General features: G+C 47.6%; 3 protein-coding genes across 5 annotated transcripts; 1 reads left to right on the top strand and 2 right to left on the bottom strand.

Moving 5' to 3' along the window:
* Nucleotides 1-1,219: 1,219 nt before the first annotated feature.
* JOSD1 (Josephin domain containing 1) lies at nucleotides 1,220-14,131 on the top strand. Of its 2 annotated transcripts, none has more exons than XM_019664628.1 (5): nucleotides 1,220-1,572; nucleotides 1,880-2,711; nucleotides 10,938-11,066; nucleotides 11,204-11,398; nucleotides 12,058-14,131. In XM_019664628.1, exons 2-5 carry the CDS (start codon nucleotides 2,527-2,529, stop codon nucleotides 12,155-12,157), a joined length of 609 nt encoding a protein of 202 aa, XP_019520173.1. In that variant the 5' UTR covers nucleotides 1,220-1,572; nucleotides 1,880-2,526; the 3' UTR covers nucleotides 12,158-14,131. The 2 variants fall into 2 exon arrangements, with proteins under 2 accessions (XP_019520173.1, XP_019520174.1); XM_019664629.1 differs by having other exon boundaries at nucleotides 1,220-1,594.
* A 189-nt stretch (nucleotides 14,132-14,320) lies between these two features.
* TOMM22 (translocase of outer mitochondrial membrane 22) lies at nucleotides 14,321-16,347 on the bottom strand. The gene is made up of 4 exons (XM_019664630.1): nucleotides 16,193-16,347; nucleotides 15,802-15,920; nucleotides 15,244-15,361; nucleotides 14,321-15,021 (listed from the first exon to the last, which is right to left on the bottom strand). Exons 1-4 carry the CDS (start codon nucleotides 16,307-16,309, stop codon nucleotides 14,947-14,949), a joined length of 429 nt encoding a protein of 142 aa, XP_019520175.1. The 5' UTR covers nucleotides 16,310-16,347; the 3' UTR covers nucleotides 14,321-14,946.
* A 4,329-nt stretch (nucleotides 16,348-20,676) lies between these two features.
* On the bottom strand, nucleotides 20,677-26,935 carry CBY1 (chibby 1, beta catenin antagonist). Of its 2 annotated transcripts, XM_019664554.1 has the most exons (6): nucleotides 26,816-26,935; nucleotides 26,475-26,653; nucleotides 23,739-23,850; nucleotides 22,783-22,888; nucleotides 22,559-22,677; nucleotides 20,677-21,407 (listed from the first exon to the last, which is right to left on the bottom strand). In XM_019664554.1, coding segments are annotated over exons 2-6 (420 nt in total). In that variant the 5' UTR covers nucleotides 26,477-26,653; nucleotides 26,816-26,935; the 3' UTR covers nucleotides 20,677-21,326. The 2 variants fall into 2 exon arrangements, with proteins under 2 accessions (XP_019520099.1, XP_019520100.1); XM_019664555.1 differs by lacking the exon at nucleotides 26,475-26,653.
* Nucleotides 26,936-26,937: the final 2 nt, after the last annotated feature.

Below are 26,937 nucleotides of genomic sequence, written 5' to 3'. Positions count from 1 at the left end.
GTCCTCCACAACTAGACTGAAGAACAGAACGACAGCAACTTGTCTGCTCCCCTTCCTCCTAATTCCCCAGCGCTGTTATCCCCCAATTCCCCAAAAAAAAAAAAAAAAAAAAAAAAGAATTCTGTTGAGAGCCAGCCTGGTTAGGAGTTGGTTAGGAGTTGGCTTGGGACACCAGCTCTGACCATCAGGGTCCCCGTTCGGATCCCACATGAGGGCCAGTGATGCTGTGCCCTCTACAGCTAAGATGGTGAACAACAGCTTGACCTGGAGCTGGGTTGCGTCAGTCGCTGGTGACCGCATAGGCTGCAGTGGGGCTGCCATGAGCAACCATGAGTGGCAGCCAGCATGAGCGGCCCGCAGAGGCCCGCAGTGGGTGTGAGCTTTCGTGAGCTGCCATGAGCAGCAATCAATGGCCGGCGAGCGACTCCCTCACCCGGGAAGAGCGCAATGATAACACCAACATGGGCCAGTGAAGCAACGTCTTCCACAACTAAACTGAAGAACAAAAGGACTGCAACTTGTCTGTTCCCCTTCCTAGATCCCCCAATAAAAATCTTTAAAAAAAAAAGTCCTGTTGAAGTAGAGTTAAAGAAATGACTTAATTGTAAGCGTGATCTCTTGTTTCCCCCATTTTCTGAACAAAAACCTAAAAGGAGGGCAGCTACGGTGGATGCTATATGCTGATGACTTCCATATGCCCTAGGGGTACATAAAGGGGGAAAAGCCACGGGACTGAATTTACCCTTCTGACACACACAATGCGTTTAGATAGGCCTTAAGAAAAACCAGAGAGGAAAGCTCTGTGGCAGCAACCGTGAGGGTGAGAGGACAGTGGATTGTGTGTAGTGAGCCGAAATACGACACCAAGGACCTGAAATCGGACTCTTCACTCTACTTGAAATGTGACTCTTACCCTCAGCGCTCCTGGAAAGCGCAGCGCGGTCGGGCTCACTTAGCCAAGAGAATTTGCGCCCGACCGAGTCGGTAAAGAGCTTTGAAATCACTAGGTGAACAGAGCGCTAAACAAACACAAAACGGTCAGCGCAGAGTAGCTGGTCCCGGCTCGCACCAGCACTCTAGTAGCACGGCTCAGAAAGAGGGGCGGGGCGGGGAGAATTGCGAAGTGCAGCCGCAGGCTGGGTCACCGCCCCGGAACGGCGCCAACGCCCGGAGGAGGGGCGGGGATGGGAGCGGCGGGCGTCGAGGCGGGACTCCCGCAGACCGCCCCGCCCTGAGCAGCCGGGAAGGATCACAGCCGAGGAGCCGGGTACTAGCTCTACTCGCTACAGCCGCGGGGCTCTGCAGCCCAGCACCGCATTCACCAGGTTGTCCAACGCTGCCCGCACCCACCCAACGGACGTGCGGTTGCCGCGGCCCCCAGAGCCGGCGCCGCTGACGTCAGGCTGACATCAGACGTGACGCTACGGCGGGGCGGGAGCAGGGACGGCGCAGGAGGGCGTTTCCGGAGCACGCGCCGGGCGTGGGCCGCTGACGTCGGGCTCAGGTGCGCGCGCTCGCCCGCTCGCGGTCCAGGTGGTGGACAGCAGCTTCAGGTGGCGGCGGCCTGCAGCGGTGAGAGGGCGACCAGCGGCGCGTACGCGAGTTGGCGCGGGAGCTGGGTTTGAGGGAGCGACGGGAGGGCGCCATGGCTTGCACTCACGTGACCGGCGGGAGCCTGGGGTGGGGGCGGCGAGACGGGTGGGCCCCCGAGGGCGAGGCAAATTTCCCGGCCCCACCCCTCGCGGGCCTGTTGGTGCCAGCGAAGGGGACCCTGCCCTCGGGCTGGGACCGGACCCGCCGCGCCACTTCCCCGGCCAGCCTGGCCCTTTGCGGCGGCCAGTCTGACCGTGGGAGCTGACCGGGGTTGTTTCCCCCGCAGGGCCGCTGCGAAAAGGTGAGAGTCCGCGCTTTCCGAGGGAGTCGCGCCTGCCTCGGCCCGCGCCTTGCAGGGCCCCACCGCACCCGAGGGGATGGAGAGCTTTCCGCCAGGCCCCAGCACGGTCCGCAGTTCCACCCTGGCCGGCCCTCGTTAGCTGCTCGAATTTTGCGTTTTATCCACCACCTAGGCCTTGTCTTCTGAGTCAGTGGCGTTGTGGTTGGAAAGAAATGGAAGAAAAGGAGCGATGTGACGGATTCCGTTCGGTCCTCCTGCATTGAGGCCTGGTTGGCTTTTGCAGAGAGGAAAATAACATCAAGAAAAAAGTGGTTTTTTGGAGGGGGGTGGGAGGGGAGGGGGGAGAAGGGAACAAGGTCTTAGATTTTATACGATATTTTTAGAATTCTGCACTTTGACAGTGGTGGCGAAATACACTAATCTGAAAGTTATTTTTCTATTGAGAAGAGAGAAGAGGTGGATTGTTTTTCCTTTTGATTTCAACCTTTTCTCTCCGTGACAAAGCATAAATCATGGACACCAGAAAATAAAGTGGACCTCAGGAATCCTGAAAAGACTGAGAAGCTTACATTCTTCCTCAGGAGGGAAGGGTAGGGTGTTTTTAGCTCTCTCCGGAACCTAAAACGAAAAACATGAGCTGCGTGCCATGGAAAGGAGACAAGGCCAAATCTGAATCATTGGAGCTGCCCCAGGCAGCACCCCCACAAATTTACCATGAGAAACAGCGTAGGGAGCTTTGCGCCCTGCATGCCCTCAATAATGTCTTCCAGGACAGCAATGCCTTCACCCGGGAAACGCTGCAAGAGATTTTCCAGAGGTAGGGGACCCCCTTCTTCTTGGCATCTTGATACTTTTTTGCTATTTCTGAATTTCTGTGGGTGGGGAAAGTATCTCAGCTATATAGGCCTTTAAACCAACAAGTATTATCCGCTAGATGCTTGTTAGCTGTATAAGGGACAGAGGAATGGGAAGAAAGATAATCATTACCATTTACTGAGCACTTACAATACTATGGACTAGGCACAGTGCTAAGAGCCTCAGTGGTATCATCTCAACGATCCCATAGAATATGTGTCATTTCCATGTTTTGGTTAAAGACAGGGCTCAGAGAAGTTGAGGAATTTGCCCAAGATAACATAAGGAGATGGAGCCAAGCTTGAATTCAGGTTTGTATCTGTGCTGTTGACTGCTATGCTATAAATGCCTTTCAAGTCCTGCCCCACAGAGTTCGCAGTCTAAAAGGGGACAAGATACGAGCACACTCTAGTCACTTGTCATCAGAACACACCACCAATGTGGGTTCCATAAGAAAGGTGTATACACAGCGCTTAGCTTTTCTGTGAGGGGATGTGTTGGCCTTGGTGCTTTTCATATGTTGTTTTGTATAGCCCTCCCAACAGCGTTTTACTGTCTATTTTACTGATAGAGAAACAGGCAGGAAGGTCAGGTAATTTGTCTAAATAGCTTCTAAGTAGCAAAGCTACAATGTGAAGCTGACTCTTGATCTCCCTTTCTTTTCTACTTCATGCTCAATGCCCTTTTTTTACCTACTTTGCCAAATGCTACCCGACAGGTTGATAGAAGTTCAGCTTTTTTCTCTCTGCTTTGATGTTCTAAAATTCTTTTATCAAAGGGTTTAAGAATTAGTTCTGCAGTGCCTAGGTGGACACAGCAGCCCATCTGCAGTCCATAGCAACTTTGGCAGTGCGTTTGTCTCATTGCTCCAGCTAGAAAGTGTTAGGCCTGCTCAGTTCTCAGTGCAGAGAAAGCTCAAGAATTCTTCAAGCAGTGCATATTGGCATTTCCAATATGTGACTCGCTTCACTCAGAGATGAAATTATTGCCCCCAGAAGGACCTGAATTACAGCTGGAAACAACCTATTTGGGGTGATTTGTGAAGCATAGATGTGGACCATTTACCCTGAAAGAACCATAGTCCTCTCTTAAAAGAATGTTAATCCCAGTGTGCTGACAAATTATAATGAGGGTAATTATTTTCCACTGCCTGTAATAACCATAGTAATGCCTTAGCAGGGCCCATGTGTCATTTGCATCATTCCCATTATCTGGCAAGTGGAATTAACTCTCTTCAGGAAATGGGGCCTTGGCAGATGAAATAATTTGTCTCAGATCACCAAGTCATGTAACTGAAAGGAGAAAGGAGGCCAATCCATTAGACTGGTTCTTTTGGCTGGCCATTAATATTTCTTCTCCTAATTGGATATTTGCAAATTATTTCCTAACCTAAGACAAGGGAGAAGGAAAGGACTCATACAGTGAGTACTTGAATTGCTTGCTGCTTTGTCATATGTAACAGTCTTGCAACAACCTTATCAATAGTGATCCAAAGAAGCTAAGATGCGGTTGAAAGCAGTTGGCCCAGTTTCACTCACTAGTGAATTTCAACAGTCGAGATTCTGTGTGTCCATTCAGAAGTTTGTTCTTTCTTTCTTCTTTCTTTCTTTCTTTCTTTCTTTCTTTCTTTCTTTCTTTCTTTCTTTCTTTCTTTCTTTCTTTCTTTCAGGGGGCGGGGGAACAAATGTGTTTTTCCAGGACCCATCAGCTCCAAGTCAAGTAGTTGTTTTCAATCTACCTGTGGAGGTCGCAGCTCCTTGGCCCATGTGGGAATCGAACCAGCAACCTTCGTGTTACGAGCACTGTGCTCTAATCAGTTGAGCTAACCGGCCACCCCAAGTTTTTCATTTCTATAAATTTGGTCCCTCATCTGACATGATGACAGTCACTAACACAGATAAACACTGTGTGCAAAGCACTATTCTGAGTGCTTTTCCTTGCGTTAACTTATTCCTCACACTAATCTGAAAAGGTAGATTTTTCCAAATGAGGAAATCACAGAGTTCACAGAGCTATTAATGGCAGGATTGGGATCCAAGCTTTGTGACTCCAGGGCCTGCCCTCCTAGTGCTGCTTCCTGAGTATTGGAAAGGCATTTCAGAACAATTATTTCATCAATAGCTGTTCACCCTGCTAGTAAGTTGGACCTGGGTCTGAAGATGTGGACTATGATTATAAGCTGTTTGTGGATAATAGTGGGACTCTTTCAGCTGTGTTTTTCCTAAATGAAAGAATGCTTAATATTTGCTAAACACTCACATGGAACCAGAGTTCTATCCTGGCTTTTAAAGCTTTAGCAAGTTGTACTACACTCCCCAATTCCCTATCAGCGCAATGTAAAGATCCACCTTAAAGTGATAGCAAACAAGTACGTGTACGTAAAGAGAATATGTTGTCCCCAGTTGAGGTGGAATTCATAGAATATTTTGTATGGAAAGATTCTGTGGATGAATAGAAACAGAAGAGGTGTGAAAAGGGATCAGGAAAACATGAAGGGAGAAGAGGTAAGAGAGAAAATGGAATCTTTTAAACAAACATTTACTGGCTGCCTGCAGAGTGCCAGGCGCTGCTAGGCACTGTAGAAAAAACAAGTTGAACAGGAAGGACTCAGCCTCTGAGAAGTGCATCTCAGAGCTATACATTGACCAGGCCTTGAGAAGAGACTAGTTAGGACCATGAAATTTAGAGCCATATAGAAGGAAAAGATGATCTGTTTGGATCTTAACAGGAAGAAGAGTAATGTTGGCAGGTTTAACTAGATAATTTTAAATTCCCAGACCTAAAGTTCCATGCTGCTTGAAGATGTGGCTAATGAGTGGTAGACGTGAGAAAAGAATTTTTATTAATGCCATTTGTTGAGAGGAAGTTCATCCTAGCTGTTGAATTTTAGCCAGATAAAAGAGGAGAAATAAAAAGCAGGGTGGAGTTGCAATACAGTTGTGGATATGAGATGACTCATGTTTGGAATAGACATGAATAGGAACTTCGAAAGAACTAAGCTAATGACTTGGCAGCAACATGGGGACAGGGAAGAGAGGAGTCAGAGGTGTGACAGGCTTGGCCCAGGATTTGGAGATAATGGTAATATCCACAATGATAGCAAAACAAGGTTTGAAAAGGGTTAGTTTTCAACATGTGAAATTAGAGAAAAAATCAGAAACTGGTCAAGTGTCATCAGTGTGCATGTGTATAGATACTGATATTTAATCTCATACATTTTCTCAAAAATGTGTCTGCTTTGAAAAAGAAAGGACTTAAAAGTCAAATGATGCGGTAGTAGCTTTGCTAGGTTGTTTTGAAAATCCTCAGGCCTCAAACATTTTCACTAGGTTCATCTCAATTTTTCAGTGATCAAATGGCCTTGCAGGTAGTTACGTGTTCCTCTCCCAAATAAAATAGCTGTTAAAATCTAAACAGATGAAAACTAGCTTGGTACCAGGGGGAAAAATCTAATACAAGCTGGAAGGGACAGAGATTACAGATATGGTGCATACCCAGCATTCTCTACCATAGAGGGGAAGTCCTCCTGCCTCCTTGTTAAAAGGTCCCTGAACATGTGGACCGAGCCACATTTAAAAGTATGGTGGTTGTAAATTGAGAAAAGGTGGTGTTGAGTGTTAACCTTTGGATATCTGAATTATCTTGTCCAGGGGCCAGGCAAACACATCATCACCATAGCCAGCACCTACTACAGAGCACTTCTGTATGCCTGGCCCTACAATCTGTGCTTCATATATTTAATAATTTAAAGACATCAGGAGGTTCTGAGCCATATGTTCTAATGTCATGTCTCTTCAGACCTGATAAGAAGGAAAATAATAATCGTGGGAGAAAAGGAATCCTGAAAATGTCTCCACATCTCCTTTTCATTAAAATCTGAACTCATCACCATAGCCAGACACAGTCATAACCATGAGAGAGGATCTAGAACATCCGAGGTGTGAGACCTAGACTAGAGCCCACTTGTAGATCACTTCAAATTTCATGGCTCTAACCTCTGGCTGTGACAACAGAAGTGAGAGGCCTGCTTTATATTCCAGAATTTCTATCAAAATCATTAAGACAGTCCCGACCACAAGTTTGCCAGAGTCTCCAGGAAACAATCCATTGGAACAGAACCAGGACCTCATGGAATTCAGCGGAACCGGTGTCGAAACATCCAGGAGACTGTTTGGTGTAGGCTTAGCCCTGTTCAGAACTGGAAGGTTGAATCCTAGCTCGGCCACTCACTATATATGACTGGGCAAGTCACAGTAACCTCTGCACCTCAGCTTCCGTACTGACACTGTGGGGTTAATCTCTAGCTCGGGATTGGTGGAAGGATTAAGTGATAAAGCTTATAAAAATAGCTAACACAGTGGGCACTTAATTATTACCATAAAAGCTGGTGCTGGTATAGTAGACACACTGGGCAGACCCCACTTACTCAAATGGTCATTCTTCTAGGAATGAGATGGGAGCCGTTACAAGTATTTCCTGTATTGATCAGTTTGGCCAACAAGTTTACTCAGTTGCCAGTGCCTAGCTGGGAGGGATACAGAGTAGAAGAGCCATTTCCTTGGCTTTAAGGAATTTGCTGTTTGTAGAAAACTGAATTCTTCAATGGTCCTATAATTAGGAATCATTCCCATTTTTACAGATAAGCAAACAGGTGTGGAGATTAAATCTCACAATTAGTATTGATGCTGCTTGGATGTGAACTCATGTGTGGTCCTCCAATCAATCGCCCTCCTTTTTCTGCTACAAAGGAGCCAGGAAAGATTCCATGGAGGAGGCAGGATGTGAGGTTGAGCCTGAAGACACTTTAGGATTTAGTCCGGAACAGGAAGTAGGATGAAAGAATCGAGGCCACGTGGTCCTGATGCCTGCTGTGCACTAAGCCCAGTGAGAAACAGCAGGCGGAGAGGGCTCGGAGGGTTGGAGTTGGCTAGCCAGGCAGTCAACTCCATTGGCGGTGCTTATATAACTGAAATGATGCCTTGGTGAATGTCAGGAACATACAGGTAATTGGAGGAAGGAGAGTTTGGAAGCAAGGAGATCAGTTTAGGAGCCTGTTTCAGATAGGGGAGAGTGAGAGCAGACCGGAAAAGATTTGAATCTGAGATAGAAGATGTAGAACAGGAGAATGGACCCTTGGAATACTAGCCCTGTATGGTGTACCTTCAAAAAAATGTGTGATCAAATATGTTTGGGAACTGAAAGATACTATACCTGCTCTCCTCAAGACTCAAAGTGAACATTAGGGGTTCCGAGAATTCCTGCAGGAAGCCCGTTTTCTTGATTGATTTATCCATTGTATTGAATGTCTTCTGTGATCCGCTGGGAGCACACTGGGGAAAGTGCGGCTCTAAGGTTTGAGCCTGGTAGGGGGTTAGATGGTGAAAGAGGTGGAAGACTCAGCAGTTTCTTTGTTGGAGCCTTCATGCATCTACTAGCTGGAGACTTCACTGGAAGTAATGAGAAGCTATTGAAAAAATAGTGAAGGGAGAGGAACTTGATATATCTTGAGCTGGGCTTTCTTTCATATGCTTTCGCATTTAATCCAAGTGCCCAAGAACCCACTGAGAGCCTTTGTCCTATTAAGCTACATTTTAGGCACAGGTCCCCAGGGAGTCAGCTGGCCTTTCCTCTTATTAACCCGCCACCACCATCCATTCTGATCTTGGGTCTTTGCCATAAGACAGGCACAACTTTGAATTCAAACAAATCCGAGTTTGAATCCTGGTTCGGTCACGGGTAAAATAAGTGATCATGGACAAGTCATTCACACTTCAGGTTTTTAAACGTATAACATGGAAATAATTCATAACCTCATAGGCTTATCGTGAGAATTAAATGGATACACAGGAAGGCATCTGTCATGGGCTTGGCACAGAAGTTTTCAATAAATGGTAGTTACTGTTACAGGGAAAATTGTTTAGTTGCAGAGTGGAATTTAGTGTATTCAGGTACCCTTGTTTGCTAGCTCTAGAGAAAAGCATGTAAGCTTTTCTCATTTTAAGGGTCCACTACAATTATTTATAGGAAAATAGATAGGATAACAAACAGAACATTTCAACAAACATTCCTTGAGCACTTATCATGTGCCAGGAACTCTGGGCCTTGCTGATGTAGCATTCACAGGATAAAGAAGGCCCCTGCTGTCATCCTAGTGTGGAAAAACAGACAAAGGAGAAGACATGGCTGGTAGTAATGAGGGCTGTAATTAAAGTGGGTAGAAAGGAGAAATCCACCTTTGGGTGGTCAGGAAAGGCCTCTAAGGCAGGAATACTTGAGACCCATATAATAATGAGCAGACCAAGCGATGATCTAGGGGAAGAGCCTTCCGGACAGCGGTAAAGTGGATGCGCACGAAAGCCCTCAGTGAGGAAGGTCTGTGTGCTGCAAGGTGGCACGAGAGGGTTGCAGGCCGGAGGAAATAGAGTAGGCTGCATTTAAGTGCTGTGGGGGCCAATAGAGTGTAAGTGGTGGCAGGAGTATGTTTTATGTTTGAAAAAATTATCAGTATGTTTGCTGTGTATAGAGGAAAAACTTTTTATAAGATAATTCTTAAGTTTTTAGAATTGACCTAAGTCTCTGTCCTCTTCTGGAGATGGCATTTAGCAACCTCCTGGTCATCTGCTCTCCACTTACATTGCATGTTTCCCTTCACAAATGCCGCCCCTTCCGTCAAGATGGCCTTTTTCCTCAGGTCCTGGCCTGACAAGCCTATGAAAGCCAAATAATAGAATTGGAAATGCCTTTTCAGAACTGACCTGGCCTTGAGATGGAGTGGCTGAAGAGGCCTGGCCCAAAATGGCTTTAAACTGGGTGTGCAAACCAGACTGCAGTTGAGGTTTGTCTGACACACACACAAATTTTTAGTTGATTTTGTTTTAATATTTAAAAAAATTGTATTCGAGTATTTAACACACATGTAGATTTGGAATGCTTTAGGCGGGTCATACATCCTAGTTTAATAGGGGCCTTACTGCTTTTTATTGCTGTACATCTGACCCCAGTTCGTATTTATGTTACCTGCCTGGTCCCTGTAGGACCTTGAGTATTAAATGATTAATGATTACCAAGTGTGCAAGCCTTACATAGAAAACATTTAGGGCCGGCCGAGTGGCGCGATGGTTAAGAGCTGGCTTGGGACGCCAGAGGGCCCCGGTTCAGATCCCACATATGAGGGCCAGTGACACTGCCCTCCACAGCTAAGATGCTGAACAACAGCTCGACCTGGAGCTGGGCTGCTGTGAGTTGCCGGCGACGGCGTAGGCTGCAGTCCCTGTGGCAGTGGGTTGCCATGGGCTACCGTGTGTAGTCAGCAACCAGCGTGAGCGGCCAGCAGCCGCCGTGAGTGGCCGTCCAGAAGTCGGCGGCTGATCTGCCTCACCCGGGAAGAGCGCAATGATGGTGCCAACTTGGGCCAGTGAAGCAACGTCCTCCACAACTAGACTAAAGAACAAAAGGACAGCAACGTGTCTGTTTCCCTTCCCCCAATTCCCCAGCGCTGTTCCCATCCCCCAATTCCCCAATAAAAAAAATCTTTAAAAAAAACCAAAACATTTAAACTGTAAAAAAATGACTAACAATACTACCCATGCAAATGAAAATATCAACTATACTGTTTTCCATTGTTAAAAAAATGTTTGTGTCAGGGCAGAAAAATCAGCAAGGAAAAAAGACTGCAGAAAAAGACTGGGTGGCTGGTTAGCTCAGTTGGTTAGAATGCAGTGCTCATAACACCAAGGTTGCAGGTTCCATCCCCACATGGGCCAGTGAGCTGTGCTGTCCACAACTAGAATGAAACAACTACTCGACTTGGAGCTGATGGGTCCTGGAAAAACACACTGTTCCCCAATTAAAAAAAAAAAAAAGCTGTAGAAATGGGTAGGCTGGGGATTTGCTAAGTGAGACTCCTTCATGGAACATGGTGTGCCTTGACTTTACTGTAGACACACTTTCTAAATGACAGGCAAATGGGTCCCATCACTCCTAAATTACTGTTTTGCATAAAAAGAATCCCTAGAGCAGTGGAAGTCTACACTACAAAATACTTGGGTGAGAGCTGGTTACAGTTTACTTGAATGTGAAAAACAAGCTTCCAGGGGCAGTGGTCTCAAGTGCTCTTCTGTCTCTGGTCCTGCAGGGCCAGGAGCAATTAGATCAGCAAAGCTCAGTCTTCCTCCTCTCACATCTGTAGGTTGTCTCCGAATACCATGGTGACCCCTCACAAGAAGAGCATGCTGGGAAATGGGAACTACGATGTGAATGTCATTATGGCAGCACTTCAAACCAAAGGCTATGAAGCTGTTTGGTGGGACAAGCGCAGGTAATTTGAACCAGGCTTGACTTGATGAGAACTTGCGCTCAGGACGCGAGTGGGGAGGTGGGTGGCCAGTTGTGGTGAGACAGCCAGGGAACCTTGAGGTGGCTGCCTCCGAGCCTGACACCGTTTCTCTTCTGCAGGGACGTCAGTGCCATTGCCCTCACTCATGTCATGGGCTTCATCATGAACCTACCTTCCAGCCTGTGCTGGGGGCCACTGAAGTTGCCTCTCAAAAGGCAGCACTGGATCTGTGTTCGAGAGGTGGGCGGTGCCTACTACAACCTTGACTCCAAACTGAAGATGCCGGAGTGGATAGGAGGAGAGAGTGAGCTCAGGTGCCTGTGGGGCTGATGTGCTGGGCTCCTCCCTTTGGTGTGTGTGGGAAGTGAAGCTCATCTGCGGTTATTTGACAAAGGAAATGAAATTCTAGCTTTGACTGTGGTTGGATCCTCTCCCTGCCTTACTTAGAATCAGAGGGTCTCAGACTTGAAAGACCTGAACTTTGATGGCCCCTGAGGACTTTCAGTCTCGTTGGTAGAGAAGTCCCAGCACCTGGGCTGCTGGCCCTCTGGTCTGGTGAGACTGACATCATGATGTTCTCTATACTTAGACAACTGGGACAGTATAGCTGCCAGTTCAGAGAAAGGAAGGCAAACATTCAGACCACAGAGGCGTAAATTTCCCTGGGACCAAAGGAAAAAATTTTTTTAACAATTACAAGTCCTTTACTTTAGAGGACTTCGGGCTGACTGTTCATCACAGAACTAGCTACTGCTGGCTGTAATAGGTGAGGAGGAGCAAAAATTCAGACCTGAAATCTAACTGGACAGACTGAGGGGTAACCAGAGATGGAACCGTCCAAGATCACTACTAAAGTGCTTTAGGGACTGCCAAGTGTATAAATATGAGGTTATCGATGGACATGTGGCCCCAAGACTGGAATTTGCCATTTTACCAGCATTTCATTTTCTTTCATCTACTCTTCTTCCCATAGGAAATTTCTAAAACATCATTTGCGAGGAAAGAACTGCGAACTCCTGCTGGTGGTACCAGAAGAGGTGGAGGCCCATCAGAGTTGGAGGGCCGATGTGTAACAGTTCTACCCAACCTTCCCTCACCTCAACCCCCAAATCCTCCGTGACGTGCTGTGGCCTATACCATGGGTCTGCCCTTGCCACTTCCCCAAACATCTCATCGGGTTTTCCCCCTCAGATTTGACAGTGCAATAGGCCAGATGTGTGGACTGATACAAGAACCAAGCAGCGCTACTCATTGCTGGGAAAGGAAGGTAGGAGCTCTGTGCTTAGGGCAAGCGATGGAAGACCTTTGTTTTGAGAGAGGAGAAAAGCAGGTGGGTCCTAGCTTGTTTTCCCTTTTCCTGTGAGGACTTGACAGAGGCTCTGCTGGAGTTCACTGCTGCTCTGACTCGCCTGAAGATGCTGCCTCTATGTCCCCTTTCCTGGCCACTAGTGGGTCTGAAGACACAGTACATGCAAAGCCCGTGTGACTGACTTGAAGGACCCAGAGCAAAAGGGCCTCTCAGGAAACCATCTCCAAAACCCCAGCAGCACTACAGCATGCCGTCTCCAACCCTTAATGCCACCCCTTACCCCCTTTTTAAGGGTGGTTTATGGCCATCCTTGGAGTTTTATAATGAAAAGTTCTCTAATATTCCACACTGGGTGGTTCAATCCTGCAACTTTCTAGCGTGACAGGGTGAGCTAGATACCTAAGAGTACATGGCCAAAGCCAGGCTGGGGCAGGTATGGGCGACCTGCCTGCCTCTCCAGCATTGTCCCTGTCACATTTATTTAGGAGGCTCTGGGGAACAAGATAAGCAAAAGGGCAGTTTTTCCCAGTTGACCCACTCCAGCAAAATCAGGAAAAAATAAGTTTGCCTTTGACATCAAATTCCACTAGCTTAAGACAGTTGGGTGAGGCAAGTATTGTGAAGATAAGCTTCTCAGACATTAGAACGGCTAGAATAGTAAGTCGTAGGCTCAGTGTCACTATAGTGACAAGCAGAGCCCTCAAGTTGGGTGGTTATATGCGTTATGTTATAGGACCTGGGTTTGTCATCTTTCTGTAGTTTCCTTTACAAATCAACTGAGAATTGACCCGCCCCCTACCTCTTTAAATAGTTGTAGGCCATTTTTCTCCTGTAACTTTGGAAAACGAGAGGAGGGGAAGTATACCACACTGTGTCACCAAAGTGGTGTGGCTGCCTCAGAGAAGGGCAGGCAGGGATGGCCTGTCTAGCCCTTACAGCTCAGTGATCTTGGCAGGTCTGAGAGCTGCCCCACTGGCCAGACTTCTCTCCAGCAAAGCCAGCCTGGGGCTTGCATGTCAAACCTGAGCGAGCTTAACAGGATGAAGCTGAGGCTTTCTCCTCCCCACTGTGACTGGAGTGCATGTTTACACCAGCACTTTTTCTGCACATGTCTCTTCAACAAGGCCGTTTTTTATGCTGAGTAAGAGGCCACCAAGCGGCTACGGCATTATACCGTCTCAGCAACTGGCCGCAATCTCTCCTGCACCATTTTCTACACCAGACCTGCTTGGCACCACAGGGAGCTCTTTATCCCTGCACAATGACATTCCAACCACCACCAGCCAGAAGTTACAGCCAACCTTGCTGATTGTCACAAGCAGGACCTTGGGTCCATTGGCACTGTCAGTGATAGTAAGCCATTTCCTGTGAAGAGGAAACTCCTCTGCCAATCTGCTTGGGCCTGTGCAAATGGCACTTCAGTGGAGTCCCCATGCACTTGGGAGTCCATGAGCCAATGGGATATGCAAAGACAAAACATTTCAGGGCTGGTTTCTCTGTTCATATCCAATTCTGGTGCTTAGGAACAGGGACCCAAGCTGATGCCCAAGGGCAAAAAGCCTTATTTCCTTTAAGGAAGCGGGCAGGCCTGACCCTGATGCCCAATAAGGGGCAACCCTAGGCTTTTTGTTTTTCCTGCCCCCCCCCCTTTTTGTTGGCCTTGTGCTGGGTTTGTTTACAAAGATGTATTTTTGTTTAACCAAATATTAAAAATGGAGAACTCCGTACATAAATCTCATGTTTGCCTGAATTCTGTTATGTACATAAAGGGGAAAGAAGTAAGCTTTAGTGTGACACTGCTTTAGAAGGAATTCACAACCATCACAACTCATCTTTGACAGATAGGCTGTGCTTTAGGGCAGCACATGTCTTTGCCCTTCTCAAAGGTCTGACTTCAAGGTGTGTATCACAAGCACATGCATGACACTTTCGGTTGGAATAATTTTTAATATTTAAATACAAAAAGTGAGCACTGACTTTTTTCTCTTACAGACACACAGGTCTAACAGCCAAAATGTGCAGAGGAAATGAGCTCCTGCTCCGTCCTCCACAGTCCCCATCCTGTGGCCGAAGCTGCTGCTGGCCCAACCCCTTTTTCCTACATAGCGAGGAATTCACGGTGCCTGCTTTTACACTACAGCTGTAATGCATTTGTATTTCATCTAGTGTGTGCAACCCTCCCCAACACCTCCATTCAAAACAAAACAGTCATGAATGGTCAGGGGTACATCTTTCCCAGTGGCACCAGTTCCTACCCCACAATGAGATACTGAGGAGATCTTCCGGTCAGGAGTAATTCAGTGAGAGGTGGGGTGGCCAGAGCTGGAGTAACCGTCTGCATTGCCGCACTCTGGTATCAGAGTGAGGACATAAGTAAGGACAGTGTGGAGGGCACGGTTGCAAGTTGGGAGTCTCTCCATAAGACAATGTGTGGAGAATTCTCCCAACTAGGTTTAGATAGATCAATGTGCCAAAGTTAAAAAAAAAATCAGCAGTTCAAAACACTATTGAATTTTCAAACTTCTGCCACTAAAACAGGTCAAATATAACAATCTAGATCTTTCCAGGAAGTGAAGGTAGAGCCCCTGGCATTCCTCCTGACAGCCCTGTGTTGGGCCCTAGAAGTATCTGGAAAAGAAAAGGAGGAATGTAAGGCATTGTACAGGCCTAAGAATCTCATTTTCATCATACCTGCCCGGGGGGCAGACAAGGTCTACAAAAACAATGCTGAACCTAAAAGAACAGGCCACATCCCACTCTCTACCCACACATTAACTGCTGGTCTACCCAGGTGCTGGAGAAATAAGTTGTGTCTTCACCACTGGCAAAAGGCCCAGGGTCTGGGCTCACCTGCCGCTGCTGCAGTTGCTGCTGTTGCTCCATTTGCAACTTCTCAGTCTCAAAGACAACAGGAAGAACAAGGATCATGAAGGAAGTTGTCCCGATCCACAAGGCTGCCCTGGAAAACCTGCAGAGGGAGTGTAGGCATGATAGCGAGGCAAAACCAGACAGCTGAACTAAGAACGACCAGTAACCAAACCTCTCACACTACATACTCCAATGTTTCTGATACACGTATTCTACCCAACCCTTACACCATACTCCAAACAGAAACAGGAGACACAGTTCTGGTAGTCTAGCGCTAGCCGTTAACACTGCCTGAGTTCTTACAAAGCTACTTATATGTAAATTATCTCACATAATCTGAAATGATCCTCGCAACGACCCTACCGGATAAGAATCCCCTCTTTACAGAAAAGGAAGTTGAGACTAAGAAAGGTTAAGGTCCCACGAGTCCAAGGTCACTCAACGATCTAGATGGCAGGCTGGCCTCCAACACAGATCTGCTGTTTCCAAAGCCCGTGTTCATTCACGGCACAACGCAATATCTTTGCCCTTGTCCCTTACCTGTACATTTTCTGAGCCACAAAGAGCGAGAGATCAAAAGTGGCTCCAGCCGCGGACCGAATCCTTTCCGGGAACATCTCCGTCAGACCCCAGAGTCTCTCCGACAGGGTCTCATCTAGCTGTGATTGGAGAATGCGCCAATCTTGGCCGATGCAGCGGCAGCCATCCCCGACGACGGGACACGCCGAGCCCCCCTGGAGCTGGGGCACCCCGGGCCCAGCGGAGCCCCTAACCCCGCCTCCCAGAGAAGACGCCTCCGCTACGACCTCTCTAGGCTCCGCGACGCTCCTTCACCCGGATCCCGCAGCACGCGGAGCCCACACCCCCGAGCGGGCCGCTCCCGCCCGGACCGTCGCTCCCCGTCCCGCTGCGCCCCGCGGGGATCCAATACCTCGTCGTCGTCTTCCTCTTCCAGCTCCTCCTCAGTCTTCTCGGCATCGCCTTTCGGAAGCAATTCGTCCGGGGGCAGGGGTACCCCAGGACCCGCGGCTGCAGCGGCAGCGGCCATGGCTGTCGGGGGAGACCGGAAGCGGAAGAGAGGAGGCGAGTGCAGCGCAGATAGAGCGCCCCTTCCGGGAGCCGGCGGTTGGAGGGCTGCGGGAGAGTGACGCCCTCTGGCCGGCGGTCGTCACCTGCCTTCAGCCACGTCTGGCGGCGGCTGAGACGTCAGTGGAAATAAAACACAGGGGAGACCTGTTAAAGTCCAGAGTCGGGTGCTTCCGCAGTAATTCTGTTCAGAAGGTTTAGAGTGGGCCCGGAAACCTGCATTTTAACAAACCTCTCAGGGATCGCACTTAGAGAAACACTAATCCATTTTAATTTCCCTGAGTAGTGTATTGTTTGGTACGAGTTAAATTAGAGATTTGCGGGTTTATTCTTTTAGGAACCGTCAAATAAACAGTCCCAATGTGTTAAAACAAAGGCAAGCGTTAACACTTAAGTACCAGGTATTGTTTGTGTGTGTGTTGAGGTACTATTATCCCCATTTTAGAAGTGAGGAAATTGAAGCACACGGTGGCTGTATTTCGAGAGGATAGATTTCTGGAAGTGGGTTTGCTGCAAAATGTATGAACATTTAAATTTTTACTAGCTATTAGCTAATTTCCCTTAAAATTATGGTATCATATACTTTCACAATAGTGAATGAAATGTCCTTTTCCCCACACCCTCCCCAGTATTATCCATATTTTAATTTTTGCCTATATGATAGATAAAAATGCTTTTAATAATGTGCACCACAAGTTACCTAATACGAAGGTAATTTATATACACCTTTAGCCAACAAACCGTGGAATCTGAGAATCTCAGGACCGGACAATCCAAATCCTTACCTGAAGCATCACAGTGCAGCAATGAGGCTTTGCCCTGTGCTTACATATTCAGGGCTAGGAGGGCTTGCACTTCCTCCAGATACAGCCCTCAGTTCTTTTCATCTTTGGACAGGGCAGCTCTTACTACAAAATGTTTTCATGTCACAAAAGGGTGCCTAGTGCTATGATTCCATTATATAAAGTTAAAGGCAAAACCCATCAATGGTGGGGATAGTGATTCCCTTTGAGGAGGAGGAGAGGGTAATATTTGGGAAGGGGCAGAATGACTTCTCAGGTGCTGCTGGTAAAGTTCTATTTCCTGAGCTGGGTAGTATTTATATGGGTGTGTTCATTTTGGATAATTCATTAGGCTATATATTTATGAATTATGCTTTTTTTTTTTAACCCTTGTGTCGAGGGCTGACTTTCAATAGATCACAGCGAGGGAGCTGCTCTGCTACATACGAAACCCCAAAGAATTATGCTTTTTTTGCATGTATTTTTTTTTAAGTAGGCTCTACATCAAGGGCAGCTTCAGATCCTCAGTGCTGATAGCTTTTTACAAAAAAGATTTTATTGGGGAATTGGGGGAGGGGAACAGTGTTGAGGAATTGGGGAAGGGGAACAGCCAAGTTGTCCTTCAATCTTAGTTGTGGAGGGCGCAGCTCAGTGGCCCTTGTGGGAATCGAACCGGCAACCTTGGTGTTATGAGCACTGGGCTCTAACCAACTGAGCTAACCAATCACCCCCCAAATAGTTCTTAATCTGGGTCGATGGAGGGCATAGGTCGCTTTGAGAATGCTAGAAAAGCTATAAGCTTCCCCCTCCAATAAAAAATACACATTAGCTCGTAGGTACAATTGTGCATAGGGGTCTCCTTGCTAGGCCTCAAGCTGTGAAACTGCCTCTGATTATTGCCCCTAATCCTACACTCACTCCCTCACACCCATAGAACTTTCTATTCCAACTGTTAAAGTAACAGCTCTTCCCTAATCTGACACTTGGCACAGAAATTTACAAAATTGTTGTAGAGATTACACGAGATAATAAATGTCAACTAGATAGCCCTCTCTACTTAGGTGCCCCATAAGTAGTAGATTTGGTTAATAAAGGCTTTGAGAAGGAAGAATTTCAGCCAGAACCTGAAGAATGTATCTGACTAAAAAGGTAAGATCTTAAAAGTACATAGCATCTCAATGAGAAAAAAACCACAAGTGTTAGGGTGGTGAGATATGGGTGATTCCCTCCCCACACCATCTTCCCATTTTCTCTTAAAGACTTTCATCAGTAGGATTATCCTTGACACACCCCACACCTATCAGCAAGCATTGGTGTCTAGAATCTGACCACTTCACCTCCTACTGCCACTTCCCTGGTCCCAGCCTTGCCCCCTTCTGTCTGTTCTCATCAGAGAAGCCAAAGGGAGCCTTTAAAATACAAGTACCAGGCCAGCCAAGTGGCATGCTGGTTAAAAGCTGGCTTGGGATTCCTTGGGATGCCAGCTCTGAGCAGTAGGGCCCTGATTCGGATCCCACATGCGGGCCAGTGACGCTGTGCCCTCTACAGCTAAGATGGTGAACCACAGCTCGACCTGGAGCTGGGCTGCCGTGAGTCGCCAGCGATGGCGTAGGCTGCAGTGGGGCTGCAGTGGGCTGCCATAAGCTACCATGAGTGGCAGGCAGCCAGTGTGAGCTGCCAAGAGCTGCCGTGAGAGGCCATCCAGTGGCCGGCGACTGATCTGCCTCACCAGGAAAGAGTGCAATGATACCAACATGGGCCAGTGAAGCGACGTCCTCCACAACTAGACTGAAGAACAAAACGACAGCAACTTGTCTGTTCACCTTCCCCGATTCCCCAAAACTGTTCCCTCCCCCAACTCCCCAATAAAATCTTTAAAAAAACCACACAAAACAAGTACCGTATTTCCCCATGTATAAGACACACCTTAATTTGGGGGCCCGAAATTTGGAAAAAAAAATTACATAAAGTTATTGAACTCAAGTTTTATTCATCATAAAATTCATACAACTCCTCATCACTGTCAAAACTCCCAACCATTAGCTTGTCCTCATCTGTGTTTGATGAAAAAATCACTGTCTTCATATATTGCCTTGTCCTCAGCGGGAAATGCAAGTAAAAAATCTACAACCACTGTGTAAGACGCACCGTTTTTAGACCCCACATTTTTCAAAAAAGGGTGCGTCTTATACATGGGGAAATACGGTAGATCATATCATTCTTCTGCTCAAACTCACCAATGGCTTGCTTCCCTTATCACTCAAAATATAAGTCCTTCACTGCAGAACTGGCTCCAGCCCCCCCAGGTGCCAGTGGTGGTATGGAGGGGGACCCACATCCTTGTGACAACCAAACCTGCCCCTCACAATTCCCAGGGTTTCAGTCCTGGCTCTATCCCTTCCAGCTGTGTCACCTTGCTGGGCTGGTTTCTTCATCTAAAAGCAGGGGCGAGATCAGACGATCATAGCACCTTGAGCTGAGCGGCCGCGAGCTGCTGATAGCCAGCCGCATGGCCACTGGACTTGGAGCTGAGCTAGCTGCACCCTCCACAACTAAGATTAAAGGACAACTTGGCTGTTCCCCTTCCCTAATAAAGTCTTTAAAAATAAATAAATTAATGAAATGCAGGGGGCAACAAGCTCGAAGAATTCTCGTGCGAATTAGAAACAGGTATCTGGCATCAAGGGTGCTCAATAAATGGTTGCTAATGATAGAGGTCTAGGCATAAGTGAGCTCTCAATTGCTCCTGTTATCTGCACCTGGAGATTTATGCCCTGCATATATTTGTATCCTCCAATTTCTCCAGTGGGTTTCTCTCTGATGTCAGAAAGTAAGGTTTTGGGCTGGAGCTTCTACCCATCCATCGAGCGAGCCATAGGGATGGACAACAAACAGCGGCCTCCATCTCAGGAAGGTCCCCACACAGTTCCTCTCACCATGGGCTGAGTCCACAGGCTCCTACACTTCCGCTCTGTGGCCCTAGACCAGTTTCTGAACCTCCCCGAGTTTGGTTCCTTGCCTGCAAATAGGCGTGCTGGCAGTCCCTGCTCCACAGAGCTGCGCTGAGGAGGAAATGAGTGTGTGCAAGGTCCTGAACCCCGTCCCAGGCATGTAACTGCTGACCATGGTAGCCATGCCCGCACGGAAACCCTGGGCTCCCCACCTTCAGAGCCCTCCCCCTTGACTTTGGGAGCTGGAGTCCCTCTTACTGACTCTGGCTGGCTCCCTCCTCCAGCCAGAGCGGCTCAGCGCACTGACTCGGGCACAAATTCCGACTGGAATCCAGCCCCTGCCCCAAAGACTTGGTCCCTGCCAGATCCCAGCTGGTCCCAACTCCCCGAAGGAGGGCAGGGGATTTGGGCATGGAGACTGTGTCTGTTCTGGGTCGGCCTCTGCCAAGGCCCAGGAAGCTGGGATGCTTCCCCTGGCACGGTGCCATTCCCCACAACCTAAAATTTCTGTCTTTGGTTGGAGCACAGAAGCTTACACTCCAAGCTCCATTTAATTCTTCCAGACCTGATGCTTCTTTTTTCACTTCGGCCACAGAGAGGTTCTATAACATCATTTAATTTTTAAAAAGTAGTGTAAACAGAGAAAAAGCACAAAAATATAGTGTTGCGTGGAGGGCTGGGGCTTGCTGCTGAAGGGGAGGCCAGAGGAGGCTGTGGGTCTGGGGAACACGTGCTCTTGAAAGGGCAGAGAGAGGGGCACGAGGGGCAGAGAACCAGGAGAACTGCCCATCTGATACCCCCTCACACAGGGCTCTTTAAAGCTGTGCCACACCCCAAACACCAATGTGCGGGGATGGTAGGATGAACTCCAGCTGCTTCTCCCAACAGTGTCCACCCAATGAGGGTGAGCCTGGGACAGGTGCGTTTGTAGGTTAAGTGACTGGGGAGCACCCAAAGTCTTACCATCACCCCAGACCTCGCTGAGGCCTGGCTGACAGGCTGGCCTCTCAGTGCCGTGCAGCCAGAGTACATTGCTACTTACTGCCCTGGCCTGGGATCCTGGTTTCTCCATTATGTTGTCACCTTCCTATTGCCAACTCAAGGGTGCCACTGCCTTTTGGCCCCATTATATGAGACTCTCTCCCAGGACCTAATCCAATAGATTGGCTAAAAAAAGCCCTCAGCTCTATCCTATTCCTCTGATAAGAATTTCTCCCTGTCCTCCTAATGAATGTCTTTGGGGTCTTCATTTCCTCCTCCGGCCGACACTCTTCAGTTCATCCAGTTCCTTCTCCATTAAGTGGGATTCGGCAGTGGTCTCAGAGAGCTGTGAGAAAAGCAGCAGACAGTTAGAAAGAAGGACATTTCTGGGCTAGGTTTCAGGTTTGCAAGGTCAGCCCTGGGGAGGCCCTGCACATTTCTCCAACACTGCCTCCTGGCCTCCAGCCTCCACGATGGGAACCCCTTCTCAGCTGGGAAGAACTTGCACAATCCACTTGGCAATGTTTTTGATCACCTAGGATTGCATCACTTGCTGCGTTAAGGAGAGCAGGCTTCAGGGGATGAAAAAGGCAGACACTGGTGATTCTAAGCTAAACAATTAGTTACTTCTGAGCTGTAGCTCCCATAATGGTGATTGGGGGAGAAATGCTTAAAAAAGAATGCCACTTTCCTCATCAGGATCTTTCAATGTTACTCACGACAGGGAGAGTCGTACAAAACTCTCTAAAGTCGAGGTCAGCTTACTGTGAAGTGAGAGCTATGCTTTCAGAGCAATCCACCATTCCAAGTTACTTGTATCATTAACTCACTACGAGGCAGATCCTACTATCATGCCTATTTTATTGCTGAAGAAACGAAGTTTCTTCACGCAGGTCAGTTACGTAACTTGCCTAAAGCACAACGGCCAGTGGCAGAAGAAGCAGGCAGTTTAGCTCCAGAATGCAGGCTCCTAACTATGTGTACTCTCTCCAGCCTTCACATGCACCTCGGCCCAACAGGCTGCTGGGTTTTTCACAACCACAGGAAAGCGATGCCAATGCGGAGAGTGCCCCTGGGCAGGTCTGCGCTGGGCACTGACTGGTGCCTGCTTGATACCGGACATCTCAAATCATGAGCAGACTCTCCTCCCTCCTGGAATGTCTTCATCCCCAGCCTCCATTCTTCCCCTTATCCTTCCACATTCAGCTCAACGATGCCTTCCTCCGTGATGTCCTCCTGTCTCTACAAAATTACTTTCTCATGTGCTGACATCAGACCCTGTAGAGACTCTAATGTTGCCCTTGCTACAAGGCACTGTCATTACGCTTACTGCCCATCTCCCTGCTAGGCTGTGAGCCCTTGAGGGTAGGGACTGTGTCTGATTTGGTTCTGTGTCCTTGCATTCACAGCAATGTAGGTGTGAGCTGGCTGAAGCGACTTGGGGCGGAGCCTCTCCTGAAAAGACACCGTAGGCAGCCCCTCCCTCACCCTCCTCACCATGTCCAGAAGGATGTCCACTTTCAGCCGCAGGAGATTGTTCTCTTCCTCCAGCTGCTGGTTTCGCCTCCGCAGGCGCTGAGCCTCCCTCCGGTCCACACCGCCACTAATTCCTGTTTCTGGTGGAAGGACAGAACCAACAGTTACAAGCAGGGGTGGAGGGGCCGGCGGGGGGGGGGGTCTTCCACAATCTTGTCGGACAAAATGGCAGGAAAACAGCCCACCTGCTATCCACTGGCCATTTTCAAACTTCAGGCTTTGCCCCGCCAGGTTCATACTGGGGGTTCCATAGTCGAGGCCCAGCTCCACCTCCCGGGTTGATCGATCCAACTGTGGGTGAGACACTGTGTGCTGGCTGCAGGAGGCCAGGGCACTCAGGCTCGCTCCTAGCACCTTTCCCGCTAACCGCAGGACTCCACCACTCATTTCTTTTCTCTAATCATTACCCAGCGCACTTAATAATTGAAGTCAGAAATCAAATACAGTACAACAAATAATGTTAAACTATAAAAGAGAAGAAACATGCTGTTTTATATACAATAGATGTTTTCTGGAAAAGTTATATATGCTCCAACTTGTACAATGAATTATTTCACATCTACTGTGAAAAGTCCTTTTTCAATGTAATAAGCCCCTAAGTTATCATTTGCTTATTTCGGAGTTATATATGTCATGGAAATATGCCCTATTAGTAGTAACAGCTGTTCTTTAATGTGTTTTTCAATGTTTCTACAACTCACCGAGCACCCACCCAGGACTAGGAGTGGGTATTCAGAGATGAAAGCGACCAATTCTGCCCAGGAGGAGTTGGAAACAGCCTCTGGAGCTGACCTAACCTTCTGAATGCCATTAATGGTGGCAAAACATCATCCTCGGAGAAGGAATTTGATTCTTAGACATGACTAAAATGGATTTCTGGCCAAGTCTTGAGAATAATAAAGTGAAGCCAAATGAAGCCAAATTGGATAACATCACTTGGAGCCAAAAATCATGAGATTGACTCTCTTATGAGGTTCTTGAAAAAGCTCCAATTCCCAAATAGGAGTTAAAAATCATTTTAGCAATAGCAATATGAATGAAAAGGATGCCCTTCTACTTGGATGCCTCTGGAGAACCCCATTCCCCATCAGACACACCCCAGGCAGGGGCACATCGGGCTGAACCCAGTACTGACACTCACATGCAGGTTGGAGAGAGAAGCGGACTTCCGAGGGGGGGTCTTCTTTGGACTGAACGTATTCCCAAAGAGAGGCATCTCTGGCCCGACGAAGAAAGGTAAATGTTCTGTTGTCCTAGGGTCAGAACAAGTCAAGGGTACAAATAGTTGGGTCAGTGACCTTATGTCACTGTCAAGTCATGAAAACATACCTCTCATGTGGCTATTTGCAATCCTGGTGAGGGCTCCTGTGTGTTGAGTGCTGGCTGTGTGCCAGGCAGTATGCTAAAACCTTTGCATGCAATAGCTCAACTCTCACAACCACTCTGTTTAGCTCCTCTCATTATCCCCATTTGACAGGTGAGATTTAGAAAGGCTAAGGTTCGAAGGAGGAGCTAGTATTTGAACACAGGTGTGTGTGGCTCTATAGTTTGTGTTAACCACAGGAAGGGGCCTAACTTGCCTGTCTTGAGTTTTGTCACAAGTTGGCACCACCAGATATACAGTCTAGAGCAAGGAATGTAGTCCCACTTATTCCTGTACACTGGTAAGAATCCCACTGGGCAATAGCCTCTGAATATACTCCAGAGCAATGAAGCTATACTTATACTTCACTTTCGGATTGATAATAGTGCCCCTCACTCAGTCCATATGTCAAAGGTCACCTATCCTATATGGCAGGTGAGGTGTCGGGGGAAGGAGGAAGAATGGGGTAGAGCTGACAATGGCAGCCATACATTTGTTTTCAGCATATTGCAACCTATTGCAATTCACACAGGCCCAGTTAAGGAGATTTACTGACATTGCCCATTGGGGGGGGGGGAGAGGGAGAAGTAAACTTTTGTCTATTTAGGTATAACATAAATATAGAAATGTATACAAATCATAAGTGTGGCTTCATGAGTTTTTACTAAAACACAGACACACACACAGAGACACACACACACACACACACACACACACACACACACCACACCCCTTGTATAGCCACTGTCCAGATCTGGATATAGAACATCTCATCACCCCACAGCCTCGCCCAACAGCTTTATAACCACGGACTTGTAGAGGATGTCTTCTGTGTCTGGATTTCTTCACTCAATAGCATATTTGTGAGATGTATCCATGTTGTTGTATGTAGCTGTAGTTTGTCCATTCACATTGTAGTAAAATATTCTACTGCATCAAGTGACATTTGGACCATTTCCAGTTTCTATTAAAAATGTGCTAAGAACATTCTTGGATGTGTATTTCTCTACATGTAAGTATACTTCTCTGGTTCTATACCTAGGGGTGGAATTATTGCGTCATGGAGCAGTCACATATCCAGCTTTAGTAGATACTGCCAAATGGTTTCCAAAGTGGTTGTACCAATCTATATTCCTACCAACAGTGTATGAGAGATCCTTGTAAACATTTGGCTTTTCCTATCTTTTTTATTTTATCCATTCTGGAAGGTATGTGGTGGTATCACACTGTGTTTAATTTGCTTTTCCCCAATAACTAATTAAATCGAGCACCTTTTCATACGCTCACTGGACATTTGGGTACCCTCTTTTGTGACATGCTTGTTCAAGTCTTTTGCCAATTTTCTATTGGGTTGTCTATTATTTTTCAAGTTGATTTGTGAGGGTTCTTTATATATGTTCAATACAAGTCCTTTGTTTTATATGTAGAGAGAATACTGAAAATATCTTCTCCCAATCTGGAACTTGCCTTTTTGCTTTCTTACTGGTTTCTTTTTTGATTAAAGAAGTTCTTAATTTTAATGAAATTTAATTTACCAATTTTTTTGAATGATTAGTGTTTCTGTGTCCTATTTAAGAAATTCTGCCTACTCCAAGGTCATGATATTTTCACATATTAATTCCTGGAAATTTTAACTTTCACACTGTCTCTCCAAGCATCTGGAGACATATGAAGAAGTGGGGGGGAGCCAAGTTCTTGCAAAGCCTGCAACTGTGCTGAGAGCACCGCTGGCCTGAGCACATGGCCCGGACACAGGAGACCAAGTTCCAGGCCTGGCTCTGCCCCTCAGTTGCCTGCTAAACCTTGGCCAAGTTATTTTATTTCTCAGAGTTTCAACAGGGACACGTCACTCATGACCTCACTAATTCTCGTAACACTCAAGCCGACAACCATCATCAATATATTACAGATGAGGATGAGAAAGGGTCTGGACTAGCTGCTTTTTAAGTTAGATTCAATATCCACAAACAACTCGGGCTAAGACCCTGGGTTTCTGGAACATGAGTGTGGACCTAGAGGTCCCAGCTGCCCCCTTGTCAGCCCTCTTTCTAGTGAAGCTCTCTGGGGAGAGAGGTCTCCGAAGAAAGGAAGGGAGGGCACCTGGGTTCCAACCATTGCTCTGCTGTTCACTCCCAGTGGGACCCCAGCACCTATATTCCCTGGGCCTCAGGCTTCTTTCTTCATAATCAAGGGAAATTACAGTACCTGACTCACAGGTTGTTAAAGTGCTTTAGTGTTTATAAAAAGCTGTGGCTTTCGATGCTCATAGCAACCCTGGGAACTAAATTAAGTATGTCACCATTTACAGATGAAAAAACCGAGGCTTAGATAAGCTAAGTAACTTGCCCCCATCGCACCGTGGGAAGGTGGTAGAATTGGGCTTCAAAGAAGTCTTACTCCTTGGGACTGGTGATAATAATCACTTCATCACTGTGCAGTGCTTTACAGTTTGCAATGGGCCATAAAATACATTACCTTGTTTTAATCTAACAAAAAGGTGGGTCTTTGACTTACATCGGATTCTCAAAGGGATCCGCGTTCCCCCGCCTTCAGAGCCGCCCAAGTACACGCCGCGCAGGTACACCGCTACCCAGGGCTGGTGGACTCAACTGACGGTAGCGAACAAACGTTCACTCGCACGCCCTTCACAGCTGACCTCCGGGGGAGGAATTACTACCCCAATCGATGAAACCCTTAGAGATGCGCGGAAACGGAACGGGGGTGAAGTCGGCCTCCGCCCCCTGCTCGGCGCCCTCTGGTCGTTCCAGCTGTGGGGAGGCCCTGGGTCCCCTGGGGAACGCCCAGGCGTCCCAACTCTTCTAGGCCCTCAGGCGACGCAGGGCTCGGAGACGTACCTGATACGTCCCAGGAGCTGGGTTCGGAGCAAACCCGGAGACCTCCCGCAAGCCGGGTGCGGAAGCCCCCGCCAAGCCCCTCAGCAGTTACAGCCGGCCTCTCTGCTGCCCGCCTGCCAGGC

Source organism: Hipposideros armiger, unplaced genomic scaffold (genome assembly GCF_001890085.2).
Source record: "Hipposideros armiger isolate ML-2016 unplaced genomic scaffold, ASM189008v1 scaffold_426, whole genome shotgun sequence".
NCBI classification, from domain to species: domain Eukaryota; kingdom Metazoa; phylum Chordata; class Mammalia; order Chiroptera; family Hipposideridae; genus Hipposideros; species Hipposideros armiger.
The sequence above is the reverse complement of the archived record's forward strand: the minus strand, read 5'-3'. Positions and strand labels throughout refer to the sequence as shown.